The sequence below is a fragment of the Peromyscus leucopus genome, chromosome 5 (assembly GCF_004664715.2).
Source record: "Peromyscus leucopus breed LL Stock chromosome 5, UCI_PerLeu_2.1, whole genome shotgun sequence".
Lineage (NCBI taxonomy): Eukaryota > Metazoa > Chordata > Mammalia > Rodentia > Cricetidae > Peromyscus > Peromyscus leucopus.
In genome coordinates, this window is record NC_051067.1 from 79709498 (window position 1) to 79734582 (window position 25085).

General features: G+C 51.2%; 1 protein-coding gene across 1 annotated transcript in view; it reads left to right on the plus strand.

Moving 5' to 3' along the window:
- The first annotated feature begins 17586 nt into the window (after window positions 1-17586).
- The window catches only part of Nkd1 (NKD inhibitor of WNT signaling pathway 1), a 74013-nt gene continuing 66514 nt past the window's right edge, over window positions 17587-25085 (plus strand). The window contains exons 1-3 of the mRNA XM_028891824.2: window positions 17587-17756; window positions 17884-17916; window positions 18524-18657. Coding sequence (XP_028747657.1) covers window positions 17732-17756; window positions 17884-17916; window positions 18524-18657 — 192 coding nt within the window. The 5' untranslated portion in view covers window positions 17587-17731. The remainder of the gene's footprint in view (window positions 17757-17883; window positions 17917-18523; window positions 18658-25085) is intronic.

Sequence of the window (25085 nt, forward strand, 5' to 3'; positions counted from 1 at the left end):
CCTGGTCTACAGATCGAGTTCTAGGACATCCAAGGCTATATAGAGAAACCGTGCTTCCCCCTCCCCCCCCCCAAAAAAAAAAGAGAAAGAAAGAAATCTCAGCCCAAAGCTGGCATGGTGGTGTATGCCTGTAATCCCAGCACTCAAAAGATGAGGCAGGAGGATTATGAGTTCCAGGCCACCCTGGGTTCCGTAGTGATACTTTAAAAAGAAGGAGAATAACCAGTGGGGGACCTTTTCCGTGGGGAAGAATATTCCTGCACCGTTAGCATTCCTTAGTTGCTCTTTGTCTGGGGTTTGGGACTCCTGAAACCTACCCCCTCCGTGTTAGCATGTCTGTTGGCACTGTCCTTGGTCAGGTCTTGTTTAGGCAGCAGCCATGTTGATGAGACGTCATGGGTGCAGCTTCTGATGTTTCTAGGAGACACAGTCTCACAGCAAACTTCCTGTTCCTCTGGCTCTTAAAATCTCCCTGTCCTCTCTTCTGCTATGGTCCCTGAGCCTAGGTGGAGGAGATGTGTTGTGGACGTATCAGCTGGGGCTGGGCTCCACACACTCACTTGTTCTCTGTAGTAATCCGCTGTGGTTTTCTGCAGTGGTCTCCATGGGTTGCGAAGAGCCATTTCTTAGACCAGGGATGAGAACTCCACTTACCAGTGGGTAGAAGGAGAAATATTTAGAATGTAGTTAGGGATTGTGCTGGTTTGGCAAAGTGATGGTGGTAGGTTCTCCTCCAAGACCCATCACTAGCCCTGGGTAGTTGGCTGTTCCCTAAGTAGTCTCCCTGAAATCATATAATACAAGTAATATTATATGGACTGAGCAGACTGCAGTTCTACAAAAAGAAGCCATGAATTTGAGAGAAAGCAAGGTGGGCACACAGAAGGAATGAGGGAGGAAAGGAAAGGTAGAAATGATGTCATTATATTTTAATTTTAGAAATTAAAATATTAAAAAAAAGAAAGAAAGGAGGAGGGCTACATATTTAGCCCCAGGCCCAGGATCTCCGTGTTTCATTCATTTATTGTAACATTTACTCATGAAGCATCCACATGAGTGATTACTTATTCAAGAGACTTCTGCTTTGTACATACAAATACAGTTGTCACTTGTACACGGTGTGAACGAGGGGCACTCGTGGGGATTTGGTCTGCCCAGTGTGCGCCTCTCTGTTAGGAGTTGTACATATGTTTTCTTACCGCATAATAGCAAAGGTGTAATAGAGTCGATGGGAAGTGTAGTAGATAGTTTTACCTCAACTTGACCCAAGCTAAAGTCATCTGAGAGGAGGGAGCCTCAGTTAGGAAAATGCCTCCTTAAAACCCATAAGACTGGGTCGTAGGCAAGCCTGTAGGGCATTTTCTTAATTAGTGATTGACGGGGGAGGGCCCAGCCCATTGGGGGTGGTGGTATCCCTGGGCTGCTGGTCCTGGGTTCTATAAGAAAGCAGGCTGAGCAAGACAGTAAGGAGCATCCATCCCTCCATGGCCTCTGAATTAGCTCCTGCCTCCAGGTTCCTGCCCTATTTGGGTTCCTGTCCTGACTTCCTTCAGTGATGAACAACAGTGCTCAAGTGTGAGCCGAATAAGCCCTGCCCTGCCCAGCTTGCTTTTTGATCATGCTGTTTCATCACAGCAATAGAAACCCTGACTAAGACAGGAAGAGCTGGTTCCTTGTAAGCAGTAGCTTCAGGACCCAGTGGTGGGCTCCACTCCAACATGCCTGTGGTCTCTGGACCCCAGCTGCCTGACTTTTCTGGGTTTTTGTTTGTTTGTTTGTTTGTTTGTTTGGTTGGCTTGGTTTGGTCTTGGAATTTTTTTGTATGGGTTTTTTTTTTTTCAGTCTAATTTTGTAGCTACTACTGATTCCTTTCTGGTAGGATTAATCATGGTTGAATTTGACTTTGGCACCAAAACTGTAGTTGATTTGGGGAGCTGGGAGATGAGGCTAGATAAACACAGGAGCTAGACTGAGGAAGAGATGCAGGTTTTGGTCTAATGGTTCTTCATTAGGGATGCACTCCAGAATCCCTCATTGTATCAGTCAGCACTGACTACAGCAATGGTTCATAACAAGTGACCCTTCTCAGGACATGCAGTGAGACGTCTTTTATTTTTCTCTTTACAGATCTTCAAATCAGCTGAGGTAACAAATGAACTTGACCAGAACTGGTGGAGCAGGGGTCTAGGGTGGGGGCTGGGTTTGGAGTTTTTCTGGATGGTTTTCATTTTGGGTGCCTGAGCAAAGCCTTTCGTGAGAAACAGCAAGAACGCAAGAGGAAGATGTAGAAGTCTGCGTTGCCTCTTCAGCCCTTGGCTTGGAACTGGCACCATATCGCTTCTGCTTGTATTCATTTGAGCAAATGAATCACACGAGTGAGTCAAACACACTGGTGTAGAAGAGTCCCTCTGCCCACCTGGAGTCATGGTACGGGTAGAGAAATGCCTCATCTGCCACAAAGGGTGTTTGCTGCAGCATGGTGCCCGGTCACAAGCCTCAGAGCAGTTGCCTGCTTTCTACAAGCTGCCCTGGTGATTTTGATCTTCAGTCCCACACCCAAGAAGACTGTGCTGGGACCATGAGGGGCCACAGGAGGCTTCCAGCGGAAGAATGACATGACCAGTACTGGACTTGCAAGATGGCTGGGAAGTAGGTGTCTGTGGAGACTGGGACCTTGAACCTGGTGTTCTTCATCTCCAGCTATGGGACAAACTTCCATAAAATTTGGTGGCTGAAGACACCAACTGATTGCCTCTACTGACCTCAGGCATGAGTCATTCAGTGGGGCAGCTGTGTACCAAGAGATGTTCTCTCGGACGTAGTCACCTGGAGACTCACTGGTGCTCAAAATCCAAGGTGACAGACAGATACCCAGGGTGAGCAGATGCTGCTGGCTGGCAGAGGGGCCTCTGCTGGAGCTAAGGGATGATACCCATGCATGATACCTTGAGTGTTCTCATAAAGGACGAACACTGAGTGAGCATTCATGGAAGGAGAAAACAAAAGCAGCTTATCTTCTAGCAGGCTGGACCCAGGCTTTTGCCCAGCCTCATTCCCACCATCTCCTCTTAGCAGCTTTCCTGGTCAGAAACAAGGCAGTAGGTGAAGGGACCTCAACTTTCCCCTTAATCCACTTCCGCCTGCTTGATGCCTAAGCCCATCCAACTGAGCTATCCCTCAATCCCAACTTGGCTTAATCACCAATAAAATACTCATTTTTCTATTTCTTTCTTTCTTTCTTTGCTTTTGAGAAGAGCTAGAATCTTCAAACTGCTTGTGTGACATCCTCTGTCTCCCAGGTCTTCCTTCCTGGATTCTGCGCTCACAGGGCCATCACTGATCCAAGGGCTTCCTGGGCAGCGATGGGTCATTTACTTTAGCTGTTTCAATCAGCCACAGCTGGGCAATGCAGTGCAGAGGGGGTGGCTGCAGCCTCAGGGGAGATTTAGTCAGGAAAGACATAGTCATCATTATGCTTGGATCTTAAATATCTCCCTAGAATAGTGGTTCTCAACCTTCCTAATCCTATGACCCTTTAATACAGTTCCTCGTGTTGTTGTGCCCCCCCACCATAAGATTATTTTGTTGCTATTTCATAACTGTAATTTGCCACTGTTACAAATGGAAATGTAAATATCTGATATGCAGGATATCTGATATGTGATTCCAAAGGGGTCTCGGCCCACTGCCCTAGAGCTTATGTGTTAAAGGCTTGGTCCTAACACGTAGTGCTACTGGGAGGAGGTGAAACTTCAGGAGCTGATGTCTACTGGGAGGACTGGGCCACAAGATGTGTCCTTCCAAGGCATGCTCCTGTAACAGGTCTTTCTTTGGACCACCAGCTCCCGAATAATGACACAGACTTCTTATTAATTATGAAAGCTTGGCCTTAGCTCAGGCTTGTTTCCAACTACCTCTTAAAACTTAAGTTAACTCATTTATATTAATCTACGTTCTGCTACATGGCTTTATACCTCTTCTCGATACTGTATGTTCAACTTTCTCCATGTCTTGCTGGTGAATCCCCTGAGAATCTGTTTCTTTCCAGAGTTCCTATTTCTGCCCAGAAGTCCTGCCTATCCTCTCCTGCCTAGCTATTGGCTGTTCAGCTCTTTACTAAACCAATAATAAAGTTGGTTTAATAAGGCAGGCAAGGAAGGACAGAGACATATCTTCACACACTATGATCAAATATCCCCAGCATGCTCTTGTGGTCTACTTCTTCCACTTAGGTGCCTAGCTCCGAAACTCCCCAGAAGGGGGATATTGGGAGACTGGCTCCTCCTTTCTCTTTGCTTCCTGGCCACTATGAAGTGAGCAAGTAGTTTTCTTCACCACAGGCTTCTACTAGGATGCTCTGTCTCACCATAGGCCTAAAGATAACAGAGCCAAGTGACCGGAGCCTCTGGAACCATGAGCCCCAATACATGTTTCTTATTGAAGGTTAATACACGTTTTGTTACACCAAGGGAGAGTTAGGAAGGGAGCAGTGGGGATGCCCATGAGTCTCACTCTGATGGTTTCCAGGACAGCAACTTCTGTGAGTTAGCTGTGGAGTTCCAATGTGGCCCCTCAGTTTGTGTTCTGTGTGCACTTTCCCTTGGAGGGAAAGGTGGCTCACAGTCACGCTAGGGGCATCAGCTCACCAGAGGAGCTGTGTCCCTCATTCAACACTCAGGAGGAGGACAGAGGATTGAAAATGTTGGTGACAAGGAGGAAAACTCCAGGCTGTTCCTAGAGAAGAGGGCTGCAGAGGAAGAGCGAGACACGATGTGAACAGTCAAGAGAATGCGTAGGGATGGCCTCCCATGACCCCCAGACCGTATGCTACCAAAGCTTAAATCACTCTGGGCATGCCTTGAAGGTACCACCTCTTCAAGGTTTCCTTCAGTTTTGAGAGACCCCAGACCATGAGCTCACATGGTTCTGTTCACAGGGACAGAATCCCAAAGTTGCCTTGCTGAGGCACCTTGGAAGGCAGTCACAGTGTCATACATATGGCTCTACTTTTGGGGGTTGAAGTGATTACTGTCTTACTAAGCTGGCTTCCCATTGTCACTGTTTCCTGTAGGGTGACTAAAGCCTGACTTCACAGGGACTGGCAGGGACAGTCAGTGGCATGTGTGGGAAAGTCTGCAGCAGCTCAGGCCGTCCTTCTCCCCTCAGAAGAGCAGCTCTGGGGAATAGATGGAAGCCAACACTTCTAGACTAAGTTCCGAGGTCACCATTATGCCACATGACCATGGACAAGCTACTCGGAAGCTTCCAGACTCACTTTCCCTATCTGTAAAGTGGGCCGAGAGTCAAGTTGTGGGATATCCCCCCACATTCTCCATGCTGCCCCTTCTCTTGGGCCACTTGCTCCTTCCCATCGTGTGCTTGGCTGAGGTGAGGCTGCCCATCCGTCTGATCGTAGGGCTGGGCATCTGGCTCGAGCTGGACCAACCAGACTCCTATTGTGATTGGTTTAGGAATGAGTACACAATTCAAGCTAGACCAGTGTTCTTTTCCACGGTTTTCTCACAGAGGCTGGGGAAGAATAGTTCTCTTATGCCCAGTGTGGTGGTGCATGCCTGGAATCCCAAATCTCAGGGAACAGAGGTGGGAGGATTTGTAGTTCGAGGCTAACCTGGGCTCCATGAGACCCCACCTCAAAAACAGACAAACAAACACCCCCAGACTCTCTTTTTACACTCTTCCCCAGGTTGTTAGTCTGAAGCTGTCCATCACCTGCCACCCAACACTTGGGTCATGTGATCCCATGAAGTTCCTTTTTGCTTGGGCTTGTCTCAGTTCACTCAAATCATTTACCTTGCAACCAAAAATTCTCACAGAAAACATTATTTTTTGATGCTAAATGTGATAATAAAGGGATAACAGCCACTTCTGCTGCAGGCCTGCTGTTTACCTGGCTCTGTGCCAAGTGCTGGCAGACACTGGCTCCTGATATCAATCCATCTTTCATGTGTGTGCATAGTGGCACCCCCTTGCACCCTATCTCCTTGAGGTTGGGTTTATCTTGGCATTGTTTGGTGAACCTCTGGGTGCCTGTAGAAGAAGCATGATACCTAATGGCAGCCCCTCAGTGAGTCACCTTAGAGTGAAGCGTATGGCATCTATTGTGAACTGAGTGGGGTGTCAGTGCAGGACTACACCCCCATTCCTTGTACCCGTTATTCTTTAAATGTTTAAAAAGCTTTGTTTATGCGCATGGGCATTTTGACTGCAGGCTTGTGCACCACCTATGTGCAGCGGCTGTAGAGACAGAAGAGGATTTAGGAGCTCCTGGAAGTGGAATTACAGATGGTTGTGAGCTGTCATGTAGATGGTAGGAATTGAACTCATGGCCTCTGGAAGGGCAGCCAGTGCTCTTAACTGCAGGGTCATCTCTCCAGTCCCTAATGTTCATCTTAACAAAAATTTTACATTACATTTTTATTAGTTGTGTGTGTGTGTCGGGGCAGGGGCACAGGTATGCTTAGTGTTTGTGGAGGTCAGAGGGCAACATTCTGGAATCAGTTCTCCTTTTCGACCACATAGGTCTTGGTGGCTGAGTTCAGGTGGTCGTGCTCAGCCAAGCACCTTCACCCACTGAGCCATCCCACCTACAGCTATTATTATTCTTGTCGCTAGCTCCAGAGTCCCTCCCCAACTGTGGAGGGAGGGAGGGAGTGATGGGGAGCTTCCTGCTTCTGCTGAGACCCCTGGAGTGCTGGTGAGGCCTCCTCTGGGATCCAACTGGCTGGTGCAGGAAGAGGGGACAGGTATGCCCGAGGATGGCCAGGAGTCTCAGGAGTTGACGTAGCTGAGGAAGAATGGCGGAGAAAAAACTCAGACTCAGGAGCCAGGTGCTGGCCAGAGGGAGATTCTAGCCCATCTCAAAAACAATCACTCAAACAAACAAATAAATGGGAAAACAGAAAAACGAGTTTTTTTTTTTTTGTTTTTTTTTTTTTTTTCGAGACAGGGTTTCTCTGTGTAGCTTTGCGCCTTTCTGGAAATCCCTTTGGAGACCAGGCTGGCCTCGAACTCACAGAGATCCACCTGCCTCTGCCTCCCGAGTGCTGGGATTAAAGGCGTGTGCCACCACCACCCGGCAAAAATGAGTATTTTTATTGGAGGTTAAGCAAAGTTGGGATCGAGGGGCTGAGAGTAGCCTGGTTGGATGAGCGCCTGCCTAAGCAAGCCTCAAGCAGGTAGAGGTGGATTAAGATAAAGTTGAGGCGCCTTCACCTACTGCCTGGTTTCTGATCAGGGAAGTTGCTGAGGGAGAGGTGGCCTCTTCACACACATCGTTCAAGGTTGTCAGGTTGGCCCCTTGGACAAGGGGACTGGCCTCAGAGAGCAAAGAGAAGAGGAGAGATGAAGTGGGGATTGGACTGGAAACTCCTGCCACTCACCCTCAAAGTCGTCAAAGATGCTACTGGACACTCTAGAATTGCAGGGGCACAAGAGGCTCTGGGGACATGTGAGGACAGAGAAGCTCAGCAAAGGCCCCTGGGAAGGACTTCATACCACAGAGAGTTGCCGTCCAGAAATGCCCATGCTCCAGCATTCAGCTCAGGGCTTTGGGTCTTGAGACATTATGTCAACCAGTGATTTCTAGTCCGGGAGAAGAGAATTTCAGTTCTGACATTTTTTTTTTTTTTTAACAGTGTCTTGTGAAGCCCAGGCTAACCTCAAACTTACTGTGTAGATGAAGATGACCTTAGACGTCTGATTCCCCCTCGCCGCCCCCCACTTCCTATGTGCTGAGATTACAGGTGTGTGCCACCACACTCAGTTTGTGTGGCACTGACAACCTTGGCTGACGCGTGTGGCGAGGCCACTTTTCTCTGGTCAGAAACCAGGCAGTAGATGAAGGAGCCTCGGACTACAGCTCTTATGCCACGTCCCCCTGCTCAGGGTCTAGCAGCAGTAGGCAGTGTGAGCCCACCTCATGTCCTGTTGTCTGGGAGTCCGCCACTTTGCTTCTGTATCACAAATGCTACCGCAAAGGTCGGCCATGCTGCCAGTGAGCTCTGGAAGAAGCTGGCCCGATGCCTGAAGAAAGGGAGAGTCATGGGGGCGGTGTGGAGGAGATGGACTTGGCTCCACTGGAAGTCATGGAATTAGAACGACGAGCCGACAGTCACGGTTGCTAGCTCCTACTGCGGCCTGCTGAGCAGGTGGTGGATGATGCTTCAGAGAAAGTGAGTGAGGCTCCCAGTTGTCCACACACAGCTGGGGGGGGCGAGGACAGGCGTGGGCAGCAGCCCTCTGTGCAGCCTAGCATCACTCTCCGGTAGTCCAGGGACGCTTGGGGCATAGCCTCCAGTAAGTCTGTGAGGATGACTGAAGCTTTCCATTCACAGGTGAGAAGACGGAGGGCCAGTGAATGATCTGCAAGTGCTGTTGTCTCTCACCTTCTCTGCTTCTAACTTCCGTGGCACGAGAAGGTCCGGCCAAATGAGGAATATGTTTTCTGTACTAGGAAGAGGGATGAGGGGCTTCTCCTTTCTGGGCTAAGCCCAGGCTTTGTGCCTACCTTGATGAATGCTTAATTTGTGGTAATCTGTCTGTTCTGCCACAGGGCTGGCAGCTCGAGTGGTATGGAGCACATCCTGCACAATTCCAGGAGTTACATGCCATAAACCTGGCTGTGCTAATTAGCTCTTACATCATTCTTGAGAAATAAGAATTAAAGCGGGAGATTCATTTGGCTCATGATTCAAAAGGCTTGGATCCATGATGGCTTGGCTCTGTCGTCTCTGAGCCTGCTGTGAACCAGGACACCATGGTGCAGAGGGTGTGGAAGACAAGAGGAACTCCAGTTCTGGTGGCCGGGCAGAGGGCATGGTAGAGAGACCCCAAGGACACAGCTTTGGTGACCCACTTCCCTCCAGCGGTTGGGTACCTTGCCTTCAACATATGAGCCTTGGGGGGGGAGCACTGCATATGCTAATCAGAACACTGGGTACCTGGCCTTGCAGCCTAGGACAGTAGACAGTGGCGGCCAGCCACAGGCTCGGCCAGCTAACAGAGGGATTGAAGTCTGCTCTTGGCTACTTTGCTCAGAAATCCCATCATTTAACCATCACCTATTTCCTCATCCACCAAGCAGAGACAGTGACTGTCTGTCATCCCATCTCTCCCGGGATTTCCTCAATCACAATCCATGTACAGACCCTGTACGGAACGTCCAGGCATGGGAAAGTCAGCTTCCCATACTTCCATCTCCATATCTAACTCATTACCCTCCATGTCCAGCTCTGCCTGGCACATGGGACTGACCAGGTGGCGCTTGCCAAGGGCCCACTAGGGTCATCTTGAGGCCAGTGAGGACCCCTGGGAGACGGGTAGCAGGCAGTGCTTTCTTTCCTCTGTGGCTTTCTGCCTTGATCCCTCCTAGGCCTCATGCTTTTCCTCTGGGAGGAGCTGGTGATCACGGGCCATGCAGCAGGCTATGGGGATCATTGTCTCTTCCCACTGCTTCATACTCCCTTCTTTTTTTCTTTTGAGATCGTTTTTTCTTTTGAGATCTATACTCCAGGCTGGTCTTGAATTTATGATCCCCCTAACTTAGCCTCCCAAGTGCTGGATTACATGCACCACCATACCTGGTCACATTTTTAAAAAATTTAGTTGCCCAAAATTTTTTAATTTGCAGATTGTGCCTGGAAAGTGTGGCAGTGCCACCCCCTTTTGCTGGGCATGACACTTAGTTGCCCCCAAGTCTACTTGACTCTTCCCCTAGGGTGGACCCAGGATAGGCCTGCTGATGGCTGCCTCACTGGCTGGGCAGTTTATGACTGTGCCAGAGTGGCCCCCCCCCATATGCACACTGGGGTACCATCTCCAGACTTGCTCTTCCTAGCTTCCCCAGCCAGCCAGGCTGCTGCCTTGCTTTGGGACGCAAACATACACGTTATTAGAAGCCCAGATCAAAGGCGGCACCCCACTGCCTGCCTCTCAATGGACCCTTTGTGCAGAAGGAAGCCAGTGAGAGTTAGGATCCAAGGAGACAGGGAGGGGTGGAGGGGCTCTGCACAAAGATACTTGTCACTCGGAGAAGTCTTCGGAAGATGATGTTAAAAAGGCGCCAGGTGGAGGCCGGGCGGCTTGCTGCTGGGAGGTGCAGATGGACAGTCCTTGCCTCTGGTCCCTTAGGGTTTCCCAGGCGAGAGATGACAGTGCTCTGGAGCAGGAGCATCAGCCTCCATCTGCTCTCCTGCCCTCTCTGAGGTGCTGTGATAACGACAGCAGTACAGGCTACTGGGAGTTGCAGGATGGCACAGTCAGATGAAGCGGAATGGTGGTGGGGGAGCCTGGAGATGCTGAGGGGCAAAGATGCGTGGTGTCATCTCTGGCCAGATGGGCCTTTTCTTTCTGCCATTTATTCTATGGCAAGCCTACTATGTGCCAGGCCAGACGTCTTGTGAGGTGGGCCCAGAGGGGATGAAGTTGGATCAGGACCCCAATAGCAGTGGGATGCCGGGCATTACAGGGAGCTGCCCTCCTCCCCACCTGCCCCTTGCCAGATGCTGAGGTCACACACAGGTTCTCATCTATCTCTACGGAGGACAGAACAAAGCACTGCTTTGAGAGCCCAGCTCTTCTTAGAACTTGCTTGCCAAGGGTGCGGAGGAGGGCCAGGATGGAGGGCAGGTATGGGAAGGGTCACCAGGAGTGGACTCATAAGGACTGAGTGGGGGCCGAGAAGCTGCTCTGGTTGGCGCTCTGGGGCTGGGAGACAGGAAGAATGGATGAGAGGGTGAGCAGTGATTTGCAGCCCCAGGCTCTGTGCAGCTGGCTGTCTTCTCTCTGTCACTGCCCACCCAGTCCCCCGGGGATCTTTCCAGACTTGGGTCTTGCTTTACGACACCTGCTGGCAGCAGGCAAGGTGTCCTAACCACTTTGTGGTTCCAGCTGTTGGTCTCTTGATCCCTGGACTCAGACACCTACTAGTTCACTCGGAATAGTTTGCTCCCAACAGACCTCACCGCCGCAGTCTGAGCCTGCCGCCAGCTCCACTGTGCGCATCCCATTGCTCACTGGCAACTTCGTTCATCCAGTTGCTCAGTCTCTAACTTTTAATCTTCCCTAATACTTTTTCTTTGTCTCTCCCCAGGTCCTTTATGTTAGTTGATCTAGTGGCCTCTCACTTCCCAGAATATTTAGCCTCCAACTCCTTTCATCTCCTCCACAGCGATCACTCTGGTCTCAGCTACCATCGTCTTGGGCCTGACCTCTTGCTGTCCCCCTCAACCTAGCTCCTTTCAAGGGGCTGCTGTCCTGCTTGAGCGAAGCTAAAGTCCTTGCTGTGGCCCCTAAAAGTCTCATGATCTTCCCCCTGTCACCTTCAATGTCGTATTCTCTACTTCAGAGCCTGTGCCCTCTGGGTTGTTCCCAAGTGTCCCCAGTTTGTTGTGACCTCAGGGCCTTGGCACGTGTTGAAATCTGCTTTCTCCATCTCTTGTTCTTCTTGTGAGCACAAAATTAGAGGAAACAAAGTGATGCCTATAGGGAGGGCTTAGGGTAAGCCAGGAGATGCCATGGGGGTGGAGGGTAGTGTCATCTTTGAGCATTTTGAAGGTTTAAACATGTATTTATTCATTATTATTCTGTGGGATCATCAGGTCTGTGTGACCAGTGTTTTACTCAAGTTATCTCACTGGCCCAAGACTTTGAATTTTTTTTTGGTCCACTCTGGCCTGTCTATATAAAATCATGAGGCATGTCCTGGTGTGCCCTTCTTCCTTTCTCTCACTTGATTTTTTTTTTTCACTTTATATTTCACTGACTTTCCTGAGATGCCCTTCCTCATTAGCCAGTGAGCTTCACGAAGAGACATTTTTATCCATGTTGTACATTTGCAACTGGTAGAATTGAGACATCTCGTCGTCTTCATTGCACAATGGCATTAATGAAAGAGAAGCACATGTGACTCTTGGTCCCTTCCTGCCTCCTGTCACAGTCCTGGCTGCCTGCCCCGCTTCCACTGATATAGAGGCATGGTGCGTAGCCTCAGTAGACGGCTCACCTTTGGGGAGCCTCACACTCATCTGGGGTCTGTTATAGGCACGCTCTTCAGGCCCCATTGGCAGAGCATCTTAGCAAGGCCCCGGGGCTGAGAGTACATGTCCCATACAAGAAGATTCAGTGATTGACGTCAGTCCAGCAAAGAATGACTGACAGGCTCTTAGGGGTTTAAGATCAGAACACAGGCGAGATCACGGACCATGACAGTCATCTCTCTGCGTGTCTGTCTCTACATGTCTCCATCTATCTTGGCCAGCCTCTTGTCACTGTGGCAAAATATTGGACATAAGCAACTTAAAATGAGGAAAGATTTATTTTGTCTCATGGTTTCTAAGATTTTAGTTTCATGGTGATTCGGCTTATGGGAGGCAGAAGACATGGTAGGGAAAACTGCTTACCTTGTGGCACCCAGAAGCAGAAAAAAGCCAATTCCTTCAAAGGCAAGCCACCAATGACCACCCTCGGCCTTCCTCACATCTTCCAACTAGGCCCTACTTCTCAATAGCCACCCAGCTATGAATGCATCTATGCATCTAATCACTCCTTGAGAGCACCACCAGAGACCAAGCCTTCGACATGTGAGAGCCTTTTAGGGGGGCACATCATAGCTAAACTCCAATATCATCTCTGTTCCTATCCCTGCTTCCTCTCCATGCTGTTTCCCAGTCACTCGGTCTACATGGTACCCAGACAGTGGCTGTTGCCCCTGAGCCTTTCTATTCAGATGCTGTAAAAAGATCTCCATTGGTCAGGTTCATGGGTGAAGCATCCAATCAGCTATGTCCAAGGAATGAAGAGTTAGATGGTGTCAATATGGGGGCAGGGGCCACGCAAGCCCCTGTTTGTGGGAGGGAAGGATTCTGAGCCAGGAGGGGGAGCTGGTGGTTCAGGCCAATTGCTGGTGATCTCCGCAGTGAGAACTACCCATGGTGGTCTGAATGCGAATGCCCCCACACCCCATAGACTCATAAGTTTGAATACTTGGTCCCAAGTTGGTGGAACTGTTTGAGAAGGATTAGGAGGTGTGTCACTAGGAGTGGGCCTCCCTCTTTCTCCAGTACGCTTTCTGTGCTGGCTCTGACTCCGGTAATCTTCCCTGCACTCCCAGTTTAGCCTGGGATGTGGAACCTGGAAGGAGAGCTAGAACTTACCATGTCCAGCACGATCCAGAATGCTTTTTGACACTGGTACTTCTCAGAAGGCTCCTTGGTCTTGGTCTGGCAAGTTCAAGACACTCTGTTGATGGGACCTTTCTCTTAGGGAACCGCAAAACTCAGCTGCTTGTTGAAGGCCCTGGCAAGTCCTGCAGGAAAAAAACAAACAAAAAACAAAAAACTTGGGGAGCTGGAGAGATAGCTCAGTTGGTAATGTGCTTCCTAAGTAAGAATGAGGACCTATTTTAGCTCCAGAAACTATGCTTATAAAAAAAAAAAAAAAGCAAAAGCAAAACAACAAAAAACAAACCCCCAAACCACCACCACCACCAAAATAGGTACAAAGATAGGCACTCCTGTAATCCCAAAGCTGAGAAGGAGGAGCCAGGTGGGTCTGTGGGGCTTGTAGACCACATAATAGTCTAGGAGAACTGATGAGCACCAGGTTCACTGAGGGATCCTGTCTCAAAAATAAAGTGAAGAGTGATTGAAGAAGACACCTGCATTGATCACTGCCCATCCCCATGCATGAGTACACATACATATGTACATCCCCTACTAATCACACACACACACACACACACACACACACACACACACACACACACACACACACTATTGACCTGTCCTGTCCTTCCTTCCAGTTTATGGACAGGGAGACTAGGTGTGGGGTTTGAGCCTATGTTGGTTGCATTTAATGGAAAATGAACAAACCCCAAAGACTTTTTCTCTCTTGTAAAAGAATGACTGGAGAGCTTCTTTGAGGGACAAGGGATGCCTGTACTCTGAGCTTGGGACAACATTCTAGATGGGGGGGGGGGGTGTTCCTGGCATAAATGTTCCATTCAGCCAGGATTTGGAGGAGATGAGTACCTGCCTTCTGGCTTCTTTCTTTTAAGGTCCAAATACAGAAGGAACCTCTGCTTGTTCTGGGGAGCCCATTTTCTTCCACTGCATTTCCCAGAGCCAATGCTGGGGCTGTGTGGCCCCTGGCTGCCTCTTTCCCAATCCTTCTGTCAGCCAAGTGGCTCCCTGGATTATACCTGCGGTAGGGTCCCATGGACGAGCTGTCACTGGCTCAGGGATGTGGTGAGAGCTCACCCAGGGTCCAGAACAGTGGAGAGAAGCTACAGCACAGGTCCAAGCAAGTGACAGCTGCCGACTGCACTCTAGACTGGACTAGCTACTCCCCCCCCCCCCCACTCCCCGCCCCACTTCCCTGGATGTGCATCTTTGTTAGGCCTCCAATTACCATTCTTGTTTCAGCCTCTTAGTCTGGAGATCTCCATCCTTCCTCCTGGGTTCCACTCCCCACCTCCACCCCCACCTCACAACTAGGTTTCCTGACCCCAGCAGTCCTAGCTCCCCAGGGAACATAGAAATCCCACCAAGTCAGGGGCTTGCAAGGAATCAGGGGCAACTGGGAGTTAATTTTTTCCCCTGATCATAGTCTCATTCTGTAGTCTAGGTTGGTCTTCAACTCACAATGCCCCTGCATTACCATCCTGAGTGATGGAATTTCAAGCCTGAGCCAGAATGCTCGGCTCCAGATCATAGTTCTATTTCTTATGGACTATAACTCACCCCAGGGCTGAGGCTCCATATTGTGGATGGAGCTATGTTAGGGACTACACCAAGAGATGTAGGACAGTGGGAAGCCTGTCCTCAAGCAGTCACAGGAGGGAAAACAGGCTCCTTAGAAAAAACAAAGGAGTACCAACTGGATGCAGAGGGGTAGGTGCTTGGCTGTTTAGAGAGTGTGCCTTGAGTATGAAAGGCCCAGGAGGGTTTCTATCCTAGGAAGTGGCGTTTGACAGGAGCCAGATCAGATAGCTTAACTTGGGAAATGGGCAGCCAACCAGGGTGATGGGGTTTTTGAAAAAAAAATCTTGCCCTTCATCTGACAGATTTCTCCAAATCAGCCTCATGAAATCTGCAGCCCCATGCAGGCGGTGGTTCTAACCTCTTCCTCTTATCTCTTCATGGCCTTCCTCTCCTGTTCTCCTCCCCCAAAGGATGGTAAATCTTCAAAGAAAGAGATGTGTCACTGTAAGTATACAGCCCAAGAAAATGGGCCAGATAAATTATTAAAACAGAAAAAGACAGCAAGAGACGGGATGGGGGAGCCCACAGAGGGCAAAGAGCCACTCCAGGTAGATGGTGCCTGGTGGCAGCTAGGGAGTTCATCCTCTGAGTCCTGGACAGGTGATCCTGGCCCCACGGGGCCCATCTTCTGGTTTCTCATGCCAGGGTCAGGGGAATGCATGGGCGGAAGTGGTGGGGGTCCGGCGGCAGCGAAGTCCCAGGCGCCTGGTGGGGCCCTGTGTCTGGCCAGACACTTGGGATTGACTTCCCCTAAGACTCAAGCTGGTAACTACAGAGTTTTAGTCCTTGCTTTTATCTCTTTTTGAACTGCAAAGAGACGTTCCCAAGGGGCAGAGGGGATACTGTTTTCTCATGAAAGAAGAAAGCCATGACAGGTTTAAGGAAGTAACCAACGTTCTAAGCTCTGTGAGAAAGAGTTTTGCTTTGATTTCGAAGCCCCTGGCACTGGTGTGGGTGTGGGTGAGAAAGACAAGCAGGGACCCCACAGGAACTCCACTTCTGTAGCAGGGGCTCTACGGGATGTTCCCTGTCAGTTCAGGACCTATGACCTCAGCCACTCTGGAGGGTCACACAGCTCTGGGTTCTTTTGTCCTTTGAGACAGGTAGATGCTCAGAGTTGTGCTTCATAGTACAGAAGCCACTGGCCACATGCAAAGGTCACTTGCAGTGTGGCTCTTCTGCTTGAGATGCGCTCCAAGGGTAAAATGCACATCAGACTTTAAAGACAGTGCAAAACAAAGAACTTATAAAGTATTGATGTTATTTTGGCTATAGTGGGTCAAACTAATTTCACCTGTTTCTCTTTTAACTTTTAAATTACATTTATTTATTTATTTATTTATTTATTTATTTATTTATTAAGTGAGTATGTATGTGGATACTTGAGTGCCACAGCACTCATGTAGAGGTCAGAGGACAATTTTGCAGCAGATGGACCTCTCCTGTGACCACGTGGTCTCTGGGATTGGGACAGATCCCCAGGCTTGGGGGCAAGCACCTTTACCAGCTGAGCCATCTGGCTGAAACACCTGTTTCTTTGAACTTTTCAAAAATTGTGGTGTCTAAGGTTGAAGGCATAGCTCAGTTGCTGAGTGCTTGCTTGCAGTTTGAGTCCCAGAGCCCCTCCCACAAAGGGCCTCCTACGAAGTGTCTAAAATGTCAAACGTAGCTCATCTGTTTCTATTGAGTAGCGCTGCACAGGGAATAGGCACACACACAAAAAAGGGTAGAATTAAGTATCCATCGTACAGATCATAAAACTGAGGCTAGCAGCAGAGACTAGCTGTAAGAGCAGAACTGATTCTTTCCCACGCTCAGGCTGCCAGATACCAGGATGAGCTTAGCGCAGGACCCCGGTGTGGTCAGCAGAGACAGCATTCTGAGGACCACAAAGGTAGGGTGGAAGCCTTCAAGTGGCCCTCCCCTTTGCAGAGACCTCCCCAGACAAAACAAACAGGCCCTTGGGGTCTGGAGAACTGCAGGGGGGAGGGGGGAACGGAAACTAAGAAAGATCAAAGACCCGGCGGTTCACCGCTCCTGGCCTCACAGCTTGGCAGCTCGCCCCGACCCCAGTTTGGGCACTCAGGAGCCCATGGGCGAAGAGTTGCTAGCGACTGGGGACAGCTCGGGGCATCTGGACACTTGTCGTTAACAGGAGTGGGCTGAACCCGCACTGGCCTACGAGGTGTCCTGGTGATTTCTACTGGACTCTCAAATGAAAAAACAAAAACAAAAAAATCCCTTTAAAACCTAGAGGAGTCAAAGAAAAGGGCGTGAGGCTGGAAACAAGGGACCAATTTCTGCAGAAGGCTGGGCACGGGAAGTCTGGGAAGGTTCAACACCGCGGGAGAGCAGAGGACGCGTGCGACCAGGCAGCTGAGGTCACCGGTGGCAACCTCAGTTTCCCCACCTGTGAACTCGAGCCAATCGAGTCTCACTCTGACGGCTCCGAGGAAGTGCAGAGAAGAGGGAAGTCGCAGTACCACCAGCGAGGGCAGCGCTGCTCCACTGCCGGGCGGCCAGAGCCTCCGCCCGGTCCCCATTCCCGCCCCTAGGTCCGCGCGGGGGGCTTGGGGCCCAGCACACGCAAAGCCCCTCCCCACCAAGGCCCCGCCCCTATCCCCGCCCACAGACCACGCCCTCTAAGGGCCCGCCCCTCGGCAGGCCCCTTACCCGCAGGCCCCGCCTCTACCCGCCCCGCAGCGTCCGCCTCGCCTTTGATGGGCCGCTGCCGGCCAATGGGCGCTTGGGGAGGCGCGGGGCCGCGGCGGCGGGCAGGGGGCTCGGCGCGCCCGGGCGTCAGTCCGGCCGCGGCGACGGCGGCAGGAGCGCGTCCCGGCGCCGCCTGGGGCTGCGCTCGGCGCGCGGACTGTGAGGAGGAGGCGAGCGAGGCTGGCGCGGGGTCGGCGGCCGGACGCATGGCTTAGGACGCCCCGCCGCCGCGCCCCAGCATGGGGAAACTTCACTCGAAGCCGGGTCAGTGTCCCCGCCCGCTCGCCCGCCGCGGCCCCGCGTCCTCCCGCCGGTGCTAACTCTCCCTCTCCTTTCTTTCCGGCTCCCGCCGCCGCCGCCGCTGCCGCCGCCGCGCGCGATGTTCCCGCAGCCGCCGTGTGCAAGCGCAGGGAGAGCCCGGAAGGTAGGAGCGCGGGCCACCGGCCGGGGTGGGGGGGCGCGAAGGAGGCGGCGCGGCCGGCCCAGCCGCTGGATCTCATTACCAGGGCTGCCCCAGCCCCCAGCCCCGCCCTGGAAGCGCTCTTTGGGGCCCCTCTGTCCCTCCTACCCGTTCCCCGCAGCCTAGTGCTCCCACTGCTGACCCTAACCCTATCCACTTTGGCGGCGTCTTCCCTTCAGACCCCCAAGATACTGTGCCTTCCTTCTGGCCACCAGCCCCTTCTCAGGAGAACTTGGCCTCTGCGCCCACTGCACCCCCTCTCCTGACCCTCAGCTCTTTTCCTCCACAGTCCCTGACTCCCGCGCTCCTTCCTCGGATTCCCTAACTCCTTCAGTCAGGATACTGCCTACTCGCTTTCACCCTTTGAATCCTTGCACTTAGGATCTCGGCCGAGCCCCCTTTTTGGCTACCTCCCTCTTTCGGATTCTACTCGGTCCGGCGGCGCTTGACCCTCTTGCCAAGCCTTTACTCGCTGTACCGCTCTGTCTCCCTCTCTTCATTCTCAGGTAACTTTTTGCCAGCTGGGAGGGGGGGACCCAGACTCAAGGTCTTCGTGTTCTTCCCGCCTCAGGTGACAGCTTTGCTGTGAGCGCTGCTTGGGCAAGGAAAGGCATCGAGGAGTGGATCGGGAGGCAGCGCTGTCCAGGCAGCGTCTCAGGACCCCGACAGCTGAGATTGGCAGGCACTGTTGGTCGAGGCACCCGGGTATGGTCCCCACTCTGTTCCACCCTTTCAGCTTTGGAGAGGGTCTGCGCCCCCCGCCTTTAGCATCCTGTTGGCACATTGTCTAGGTCCCCAAATCCCTTCTCAGTGTGCCCCACCAGCCTTACTTGTGCCCCATGCTTTGGAGGACCCTTGTCGATCAAGCTGGCACCAATCTCCTGCCCAGCTGGGCACAGAGGGTTGCTTGGGGAGGAAGTGCCAGGGAGGAGGTGATACAGGTCCAGTGGGTAGGGAAGCTGTGCTTTGTTGTGTGTGTGTGTGTGGGGCGGGGTGGCCTCCTCTGCTTTGCTTTTGTGGCCAGCTTTTCCACAGGGAGGGGTTAGGACTAGAGGCAGGCAGGAGTGTCTGGGTAGAGGGCAGAGCTATGCTGGCCCGGGATCTGTGGCCACCTCCAACTGTGTCTGTGGCATTCATCAGTGCCATCTGCCACCCAAGTGTAGGGTTTGGAGGCACTGAGACCTGGCTGTCCCCTTAGTGTGGCCCTTAGAGGTGGGGGTTGGGGGGGTCTGTACAGTGGTCTGGGTACACCCTCTTTCTTCACCCAGGGGGTTCTTAAGGCTAGAGTGGTTCTGCAGGAGCAAGTGGATGGGGGAGTGAGTGAGTCCAGCCCCTGTGTCTGGCCTGGGACTGGTGTTCACAGATGTCCTGTGAGCTCCAGAACTCTGCACAGGGCTTTCAGATGGTCTGCGTGGAACTCTTGCAAGCTGAGGATCAAAGGATGAATCAACTTTTTGATGTGACATTTAATTTTTTTTTTTTTTTAAACTTAGAGGGGGAACAGACCGAGCCTCAGGTCTGGTTAGTTCTTTGGTCTTGTTCTTTGGGTGAGGCTGGTGGAGTCTTCAGATGTGTGTGTGTGTGTGTGTGTGTGTGTGTGTGTGTGTACCATTGCAGGGAGGTGGTGTGTGTGGGTGTGTGTGTGGTGTGTTAAATGTACTCTCTCTCTGGGATAAGCTCCCCTCTCTACTATGTGGCTCAGGCTGTCTCTTCCCTGGCCCTCCAGTTTGCTGGCTGGCTGGAACTGGGGCCGCTACCCTAGCAGAAGGGTCAGAACTGGGCCCAGGGGGCGGAGGCAGGGCATTTGGAGCCTTTTAACAGAACCACAAACTTCCCCTTCCCCCACCATTCCTAGTTTTTGATGTACTTATTTATTTAAGGACCAACGAAAACAATCCAATTTAGACATATGAACAGATGCATTTGCAGCTCAATACAGGCCAACAGAGAGGATTTCCATTAATCAAGTTTTGTTGTTTTTTTTTCAGCCTGTTTATTTTCATAAAGTATTCCTGCAGAATGACATTTATTTAGGCTCTGTCTCTCTCCTCTTTCTCTCTCTCCTCTCTCTAAACTGCCAGGCAGCTTTTACTCCATGCTAGAGGGGAAACTTGAAATACAGCAAGGGCTTGCTTCAATTGACTTTTATCTTCAAAGCCATAACAAATGTTCCCCGCATGTTTTTGGTGGGTCTCCTTGGCATCCAGGCTGGGAGGATGGGAGGGAGGGGGGAGGAGGAGAGGAAAACAAAAGTCTGTCATTTTTAATTAAATAGTAGTGTTCCCAGCAAGAGGAATGCAAGCCAGTAAAAGTTGCCATTGGGGGAAATGAAGGGGGAGGGGGCCCCTGCTTAAGCCTGTGGCTTTGCTGAAGTCACGGAATTTCGTTGCCTGGTTTCTTCCCCCAGCTGAGGACAGCATGGGATGGATGGTGCTTGCCTTCCTGCCTCACCCCCCTCTCTGAAAAGGAGGGGTCATTAATATTTGTTCAAAGTCCTTTTGAAGATGTGAGGCGTAGAGCCATCAGCGTGACATGTGTTGGGTAGTTGAGGGGGTGGACCAGCCATCAAAGACGTTGAGTGGGGGGAGGGGGGCTCTGCTTCCTTGAGAGTGGATCCCAACAGATCTGGATGCCTGGGTTCCAACCTGCGGTGGTCACAGCAGTGGGGCCTCGCATCAACCCTAGGAGAGGACCAGGCTGAGCCCAAGTGTGGGGCTGCACTGGTGGTGGCCCGTGGAGCAATTCAGGTGGTCTTTAGAGGGAATGTCTTTAATCTTTATAGGTCTCTATCTTTTTTAATCAGAGAAAAATAACTGGGACATCAAACACATGATTTCACGGATGTTATCACTTAGGATGAATCAAAGTTGAAAGAGGTAGGTGAGTTCAAAGTCAATACAGGGAAAAATACTGGGTTCAAGTGGTCGTAGTTGGGAATGTAAGAACGAGTGCTGAAATGGTGGGGACACTGAGGGTGCTGGACAGGCCACTGGTGAGCACATTTCAGTCCTGTCATTTCCCTGAGTCCCACTGGCATGGGAGGGGTGGCTGGCAGGTCCTTCCATGATATCATCAGGATGTAGATGGGTGTGGACTCTAGCAGTCTGCTAGCTTCCAGGGCTGGCAGCTTCCTGTAGCCAGTACCAGGCCTATCTTGGTGAAGGCTTCTGTGTCCCCTTCTCTACCTGTCCTGTCACCAAAGTGGCTGGGGACACATTACTGGCTTATCCAATTGACAACATTATTATTGCTGTGAAATCTAGCATCGCCTGAGTGCCTGTGTGTGCCAAGCACATTGCTTCTATTACTTTAATCTCCCCATAACCCTCTGGAGTTGCAGCCAGCTGGTGTAGACTACGTTGTCTCCCTTTCCAGAGTCTGTGTGTGTGTGTGGGTGAAGCCCAGCATTGCTTGGCTCCCAGAGAGGGGCTCCCAGACAGTTGCCACCATGTCCACAGGAGCTAGTTGCCAGGGAGGAAGAAGCAAGAGGAGCCCTACCTGCCCTGTGTCTGTGGCAGGATCCAAATTGCATGCATAGCCCCGGGATGAGCATGCCCCCCCCCCCCAGGCTCTCAACTCAGTCTACCCCTCAACATACGGAAGTGCATGAGGTCAGGCTCTGCACAGTAGCTTGTCGCCTCGTGTAAGTCACTTTAACTTTATGTATCTTGATAAGCACATCTGTAAAATGGGCACAGTAATGTTCTCATCTGTAGCTCAAATTCTGATTGGTCTTAATAATAAAAACCCAGAGTCAGATATTGGGGTAAATGCTGAAAGATCAGAGAAGTAAGGAGCAGCCAAAGTCACCTCTTACCTCCACAACTCCTCAGACCAAAAAGGACTGAGCTCCTGTCTCCTCTTGCCTTATGTTACTGTCTCCAACTCCCTAGTGCTGGGATTAAAGGCATGCACCACCACCACCTGGCTCTGTTTCTCCTTTAGACTGGATCAGTCTCCTGTAGCACAGGGTGGCCTTGAACTCCTGATCTTCCTGCCTCCTCCCAAATGCTGGGATTAAAGGTGTGTGCTACCACTGCCTGGCCTCTATGGCTAACTAGTGGCTGTCTCCATCCTCTGGTCTTCAGGAGAGCTTTATTTGTCAGAACACAAACTATCACCACACTCATCCATGTCAGAGCTGAGGTAGATAAATCTTGAAAAAGAGTAGAACCTGGGCTGAGAGGGTGATATTTATGTAGGGACCCCGATGTTTGTGTTCTTCCCCCTACACCCTTCCACTGTAGGCTCACCTGGCGGGACCCAGGCGAAGGTCTGGGCTTTTGCCTTTCCATGGATGCTTGATGAGGTTCAAGGGAATATAAGCTCAGAGGAGAAAAGTGATGAATGATAGGAGACATCAGAGCACTGTGAGCGAAGGACAGTAGACCGAGCCAAGTACATGCCCGAGACACACGTCCTGAGCAGAATTAGAGGCTGAAATACACTCACTTCCAAGAGAAAGTAGAAACAACGCAGCAGGCAGCCAGAGACAGCCCAGTGGCAGTGCGAGGTGAGCAGTGGCTGAACGGTGAAGCCCCTAGGTAGGCAGAGCAACTGAGTGGACTCAGGCACCAGGGGGGATGACTTGCCATGGCCACGCCGTGAGCGTGTGTGGGTGTGTGTAACCAGATTCAAAACAACCTTTGCTCCATGCACTGTGATCCTTTTGTTCTTTTATAGCAAAACTGCTTGCAGAAATAGGTTGGGGGCTTGGGGGTAAGCAAGCCCCCTTGTAGATCAAAGGCGGCTGCCAGGCACTTTGGTAATTTGATTAGGGGGCACCTAGCACATTTTGATATTTGGGGAAGATTAGGAGGGTGCAGGCGTGCTGCATGGGGTCGGGTGGGGCTGGGTGATGAGATTGGGGGCTGATCCAGCTGCTGCCTACATTCTGGATTCCAGGGGAATTACCCTTGAATGATACCAGTTGGCACAATTAAAAGGCCCCATGTCTTCACCATATGGAAAGTGTTAGACTTCCTTACGTGGTTTCAAAGCTATGTATTGGGAGGTGGGTTTGACTTGGTGTTTAAGAATTAGAAGATGATTTGCTTTGAGGCTGGTGGTGTTTCAGGGTAGAGGCATGGTGCATGCCTTCAGTCACAGGCATCTTTGAGTGGCCTAGGGAGGGTCTCCTTGGCTGATGGCACTCAGGCTCGGCTTCACAGTCCTGAGAACTACCTGTGCCTGGGAGCCAGCAAGGAGTGTCCTGGAAAGCCTGAGCTGTGCCAGATGCCAGACATCACTGCTGGTTGCTCCTGGTCTTGCCAAGTGGTGTTACCGGCGGCTGCTGCTGTGACACATCTGTGTGACTTCTTGGAGGCACTTTAACTAGTACCTTTTTTTCCCTTTAAAACTTCTTTAAGAAGGAGACTGGGTTTCCTTGAGCCAGGCCATATGTGCTGTCTGTTTCCTGCAAGCCAGGGGTGCGCATCTCCATTCACAATCCAGACAGCGTAGTTTGCCTGTGGCTAGGAGTAGAACCAGGGGCTGCTACTTCCTTGCCTAGTGGGAGGAGGAGAGGGGATGGGGTGGTGAGAGTGTACTGGGAAGCTCACCTCTCCATCAGTGACCACCTGTCTTCTTGGATGCTTAAAATGGTCAAAGTTGAACTGTCAACAACAAAAGAGCCAGCTACAAAATGCAACTGTTTTCTTGAGGTGCAGAGTAGGCACTCGTTGTGTATGAATGAAGAGAGAAATTTCAGTCACCCTTTTGGCCCTTGCTGCCTCCTTCCCTCTTGCCAGCTTCTTAAACCCTTTCTTCCTGCTGCCAGGATTCATCTCTTCCAAGGCCACTGTCCTTAGTGGAATTGTAGAACCAAGCCTTTCTTATAGGCAGGCACTTAGTTGATTAATCCCTATTAACAATTTATTGTTAATATTTCCCACCGTATCATGCATTGGGAAACAGTGGAAAGAAGCCTGGTCCTTGCCCTTGGCTAACTTCCAGATTAATGAAGGAAGCAAAAGTCAGCAAGTGAACAGGCGGAGGGCTGGAAGACTACCAGGATGTACAGGGGAAGGGATGGCCTGCTCTGTGAGATGTTTTCACTGGAAGATGGGTTAGAGTGTGGTGGGAAGGCCAGGTGGTTGTGAAGGGAATGGCTTGGTGGCTGATGGGGACTGGAAGTGTCCCTGGAACTGAGTCTTGGAAAGCCCTGCAGGTAAAGAGCTCTTGGTGTGCTTGAACACCTGTCCAGGGACAGGTGCATGAGCCTGCTACATATTCTTTGGAACTGATCTAGGATGGGACATTACCCAGCGGTCAAATGGGTTGGTGGCCCCCTAGAACCAGGTTGTAGGTGGAAGTCAGCTTAAGGGTCAGAAACTCAGTTGTGTGGGTGGGAAACTAAGGGATGTGAGGCAGAGAAGGTCAGTTCAAGGGCTTGGGGCAAAGAAGCTGCTGAGAGCCAACCCCAGAGCAAGTGCGCTGTGCCATGAAGTACAGTGAGGCTGAGCTGTGGGAAGAGCTTCCTTGCCCAGGCTTTCCAGATTCAACTAAAGGCCTATGCAAAGGGACCCTGGAATCAGGGGTGGAGCCCATGATGGAGTCATAAGGAGTCAGGTGCCCAGGGCTGTGAATTCACACTCTGCTTAGCTGTACAAACTTTGGGAACTTTTTGGCTGCGCATTGGATCCAGGCACTTCCTTGTAGCTGCCTCCAGGCTCCCCTCTCTCTCTGGCTCTCACATTCCTCTTGCAGCTCTTGTCTCTCACATTCTCCTCTTGTTTTCTTACCCTTACTTCTTCCCTCGCTTCCTCTTCACGAGAAAGGAAAGAATCCAGTTCCTCACAAACCAAACATCTATCCTGTTAGAAAGAGGTGAGGCAGGAGCCCAGAACACCCTTGACGAAAGGCCAGAGAGAGTTGAAGGCTTCACTTGTTGGATCTGGAAGCTGGGCTTTGATGTCACCCTGCTCCATTTATCCTGGGAAGCTGCCTGCCTCCTTGTGGCCTCAGCCTCTCTGCTGGACAGGGGCAAGCTCTCAGGCTGGAGCAGAGGCAAGGCATGCCCACTCCATGAAGGGTAGCCATCTATAAAGGGTAGCCCAAGAGTCCGGCCAGGCCGCACCCTGCCAAGCCCAGGTGGGTGGAGAGCCTTTTCTAAACACGCACTTCCAGAGGTA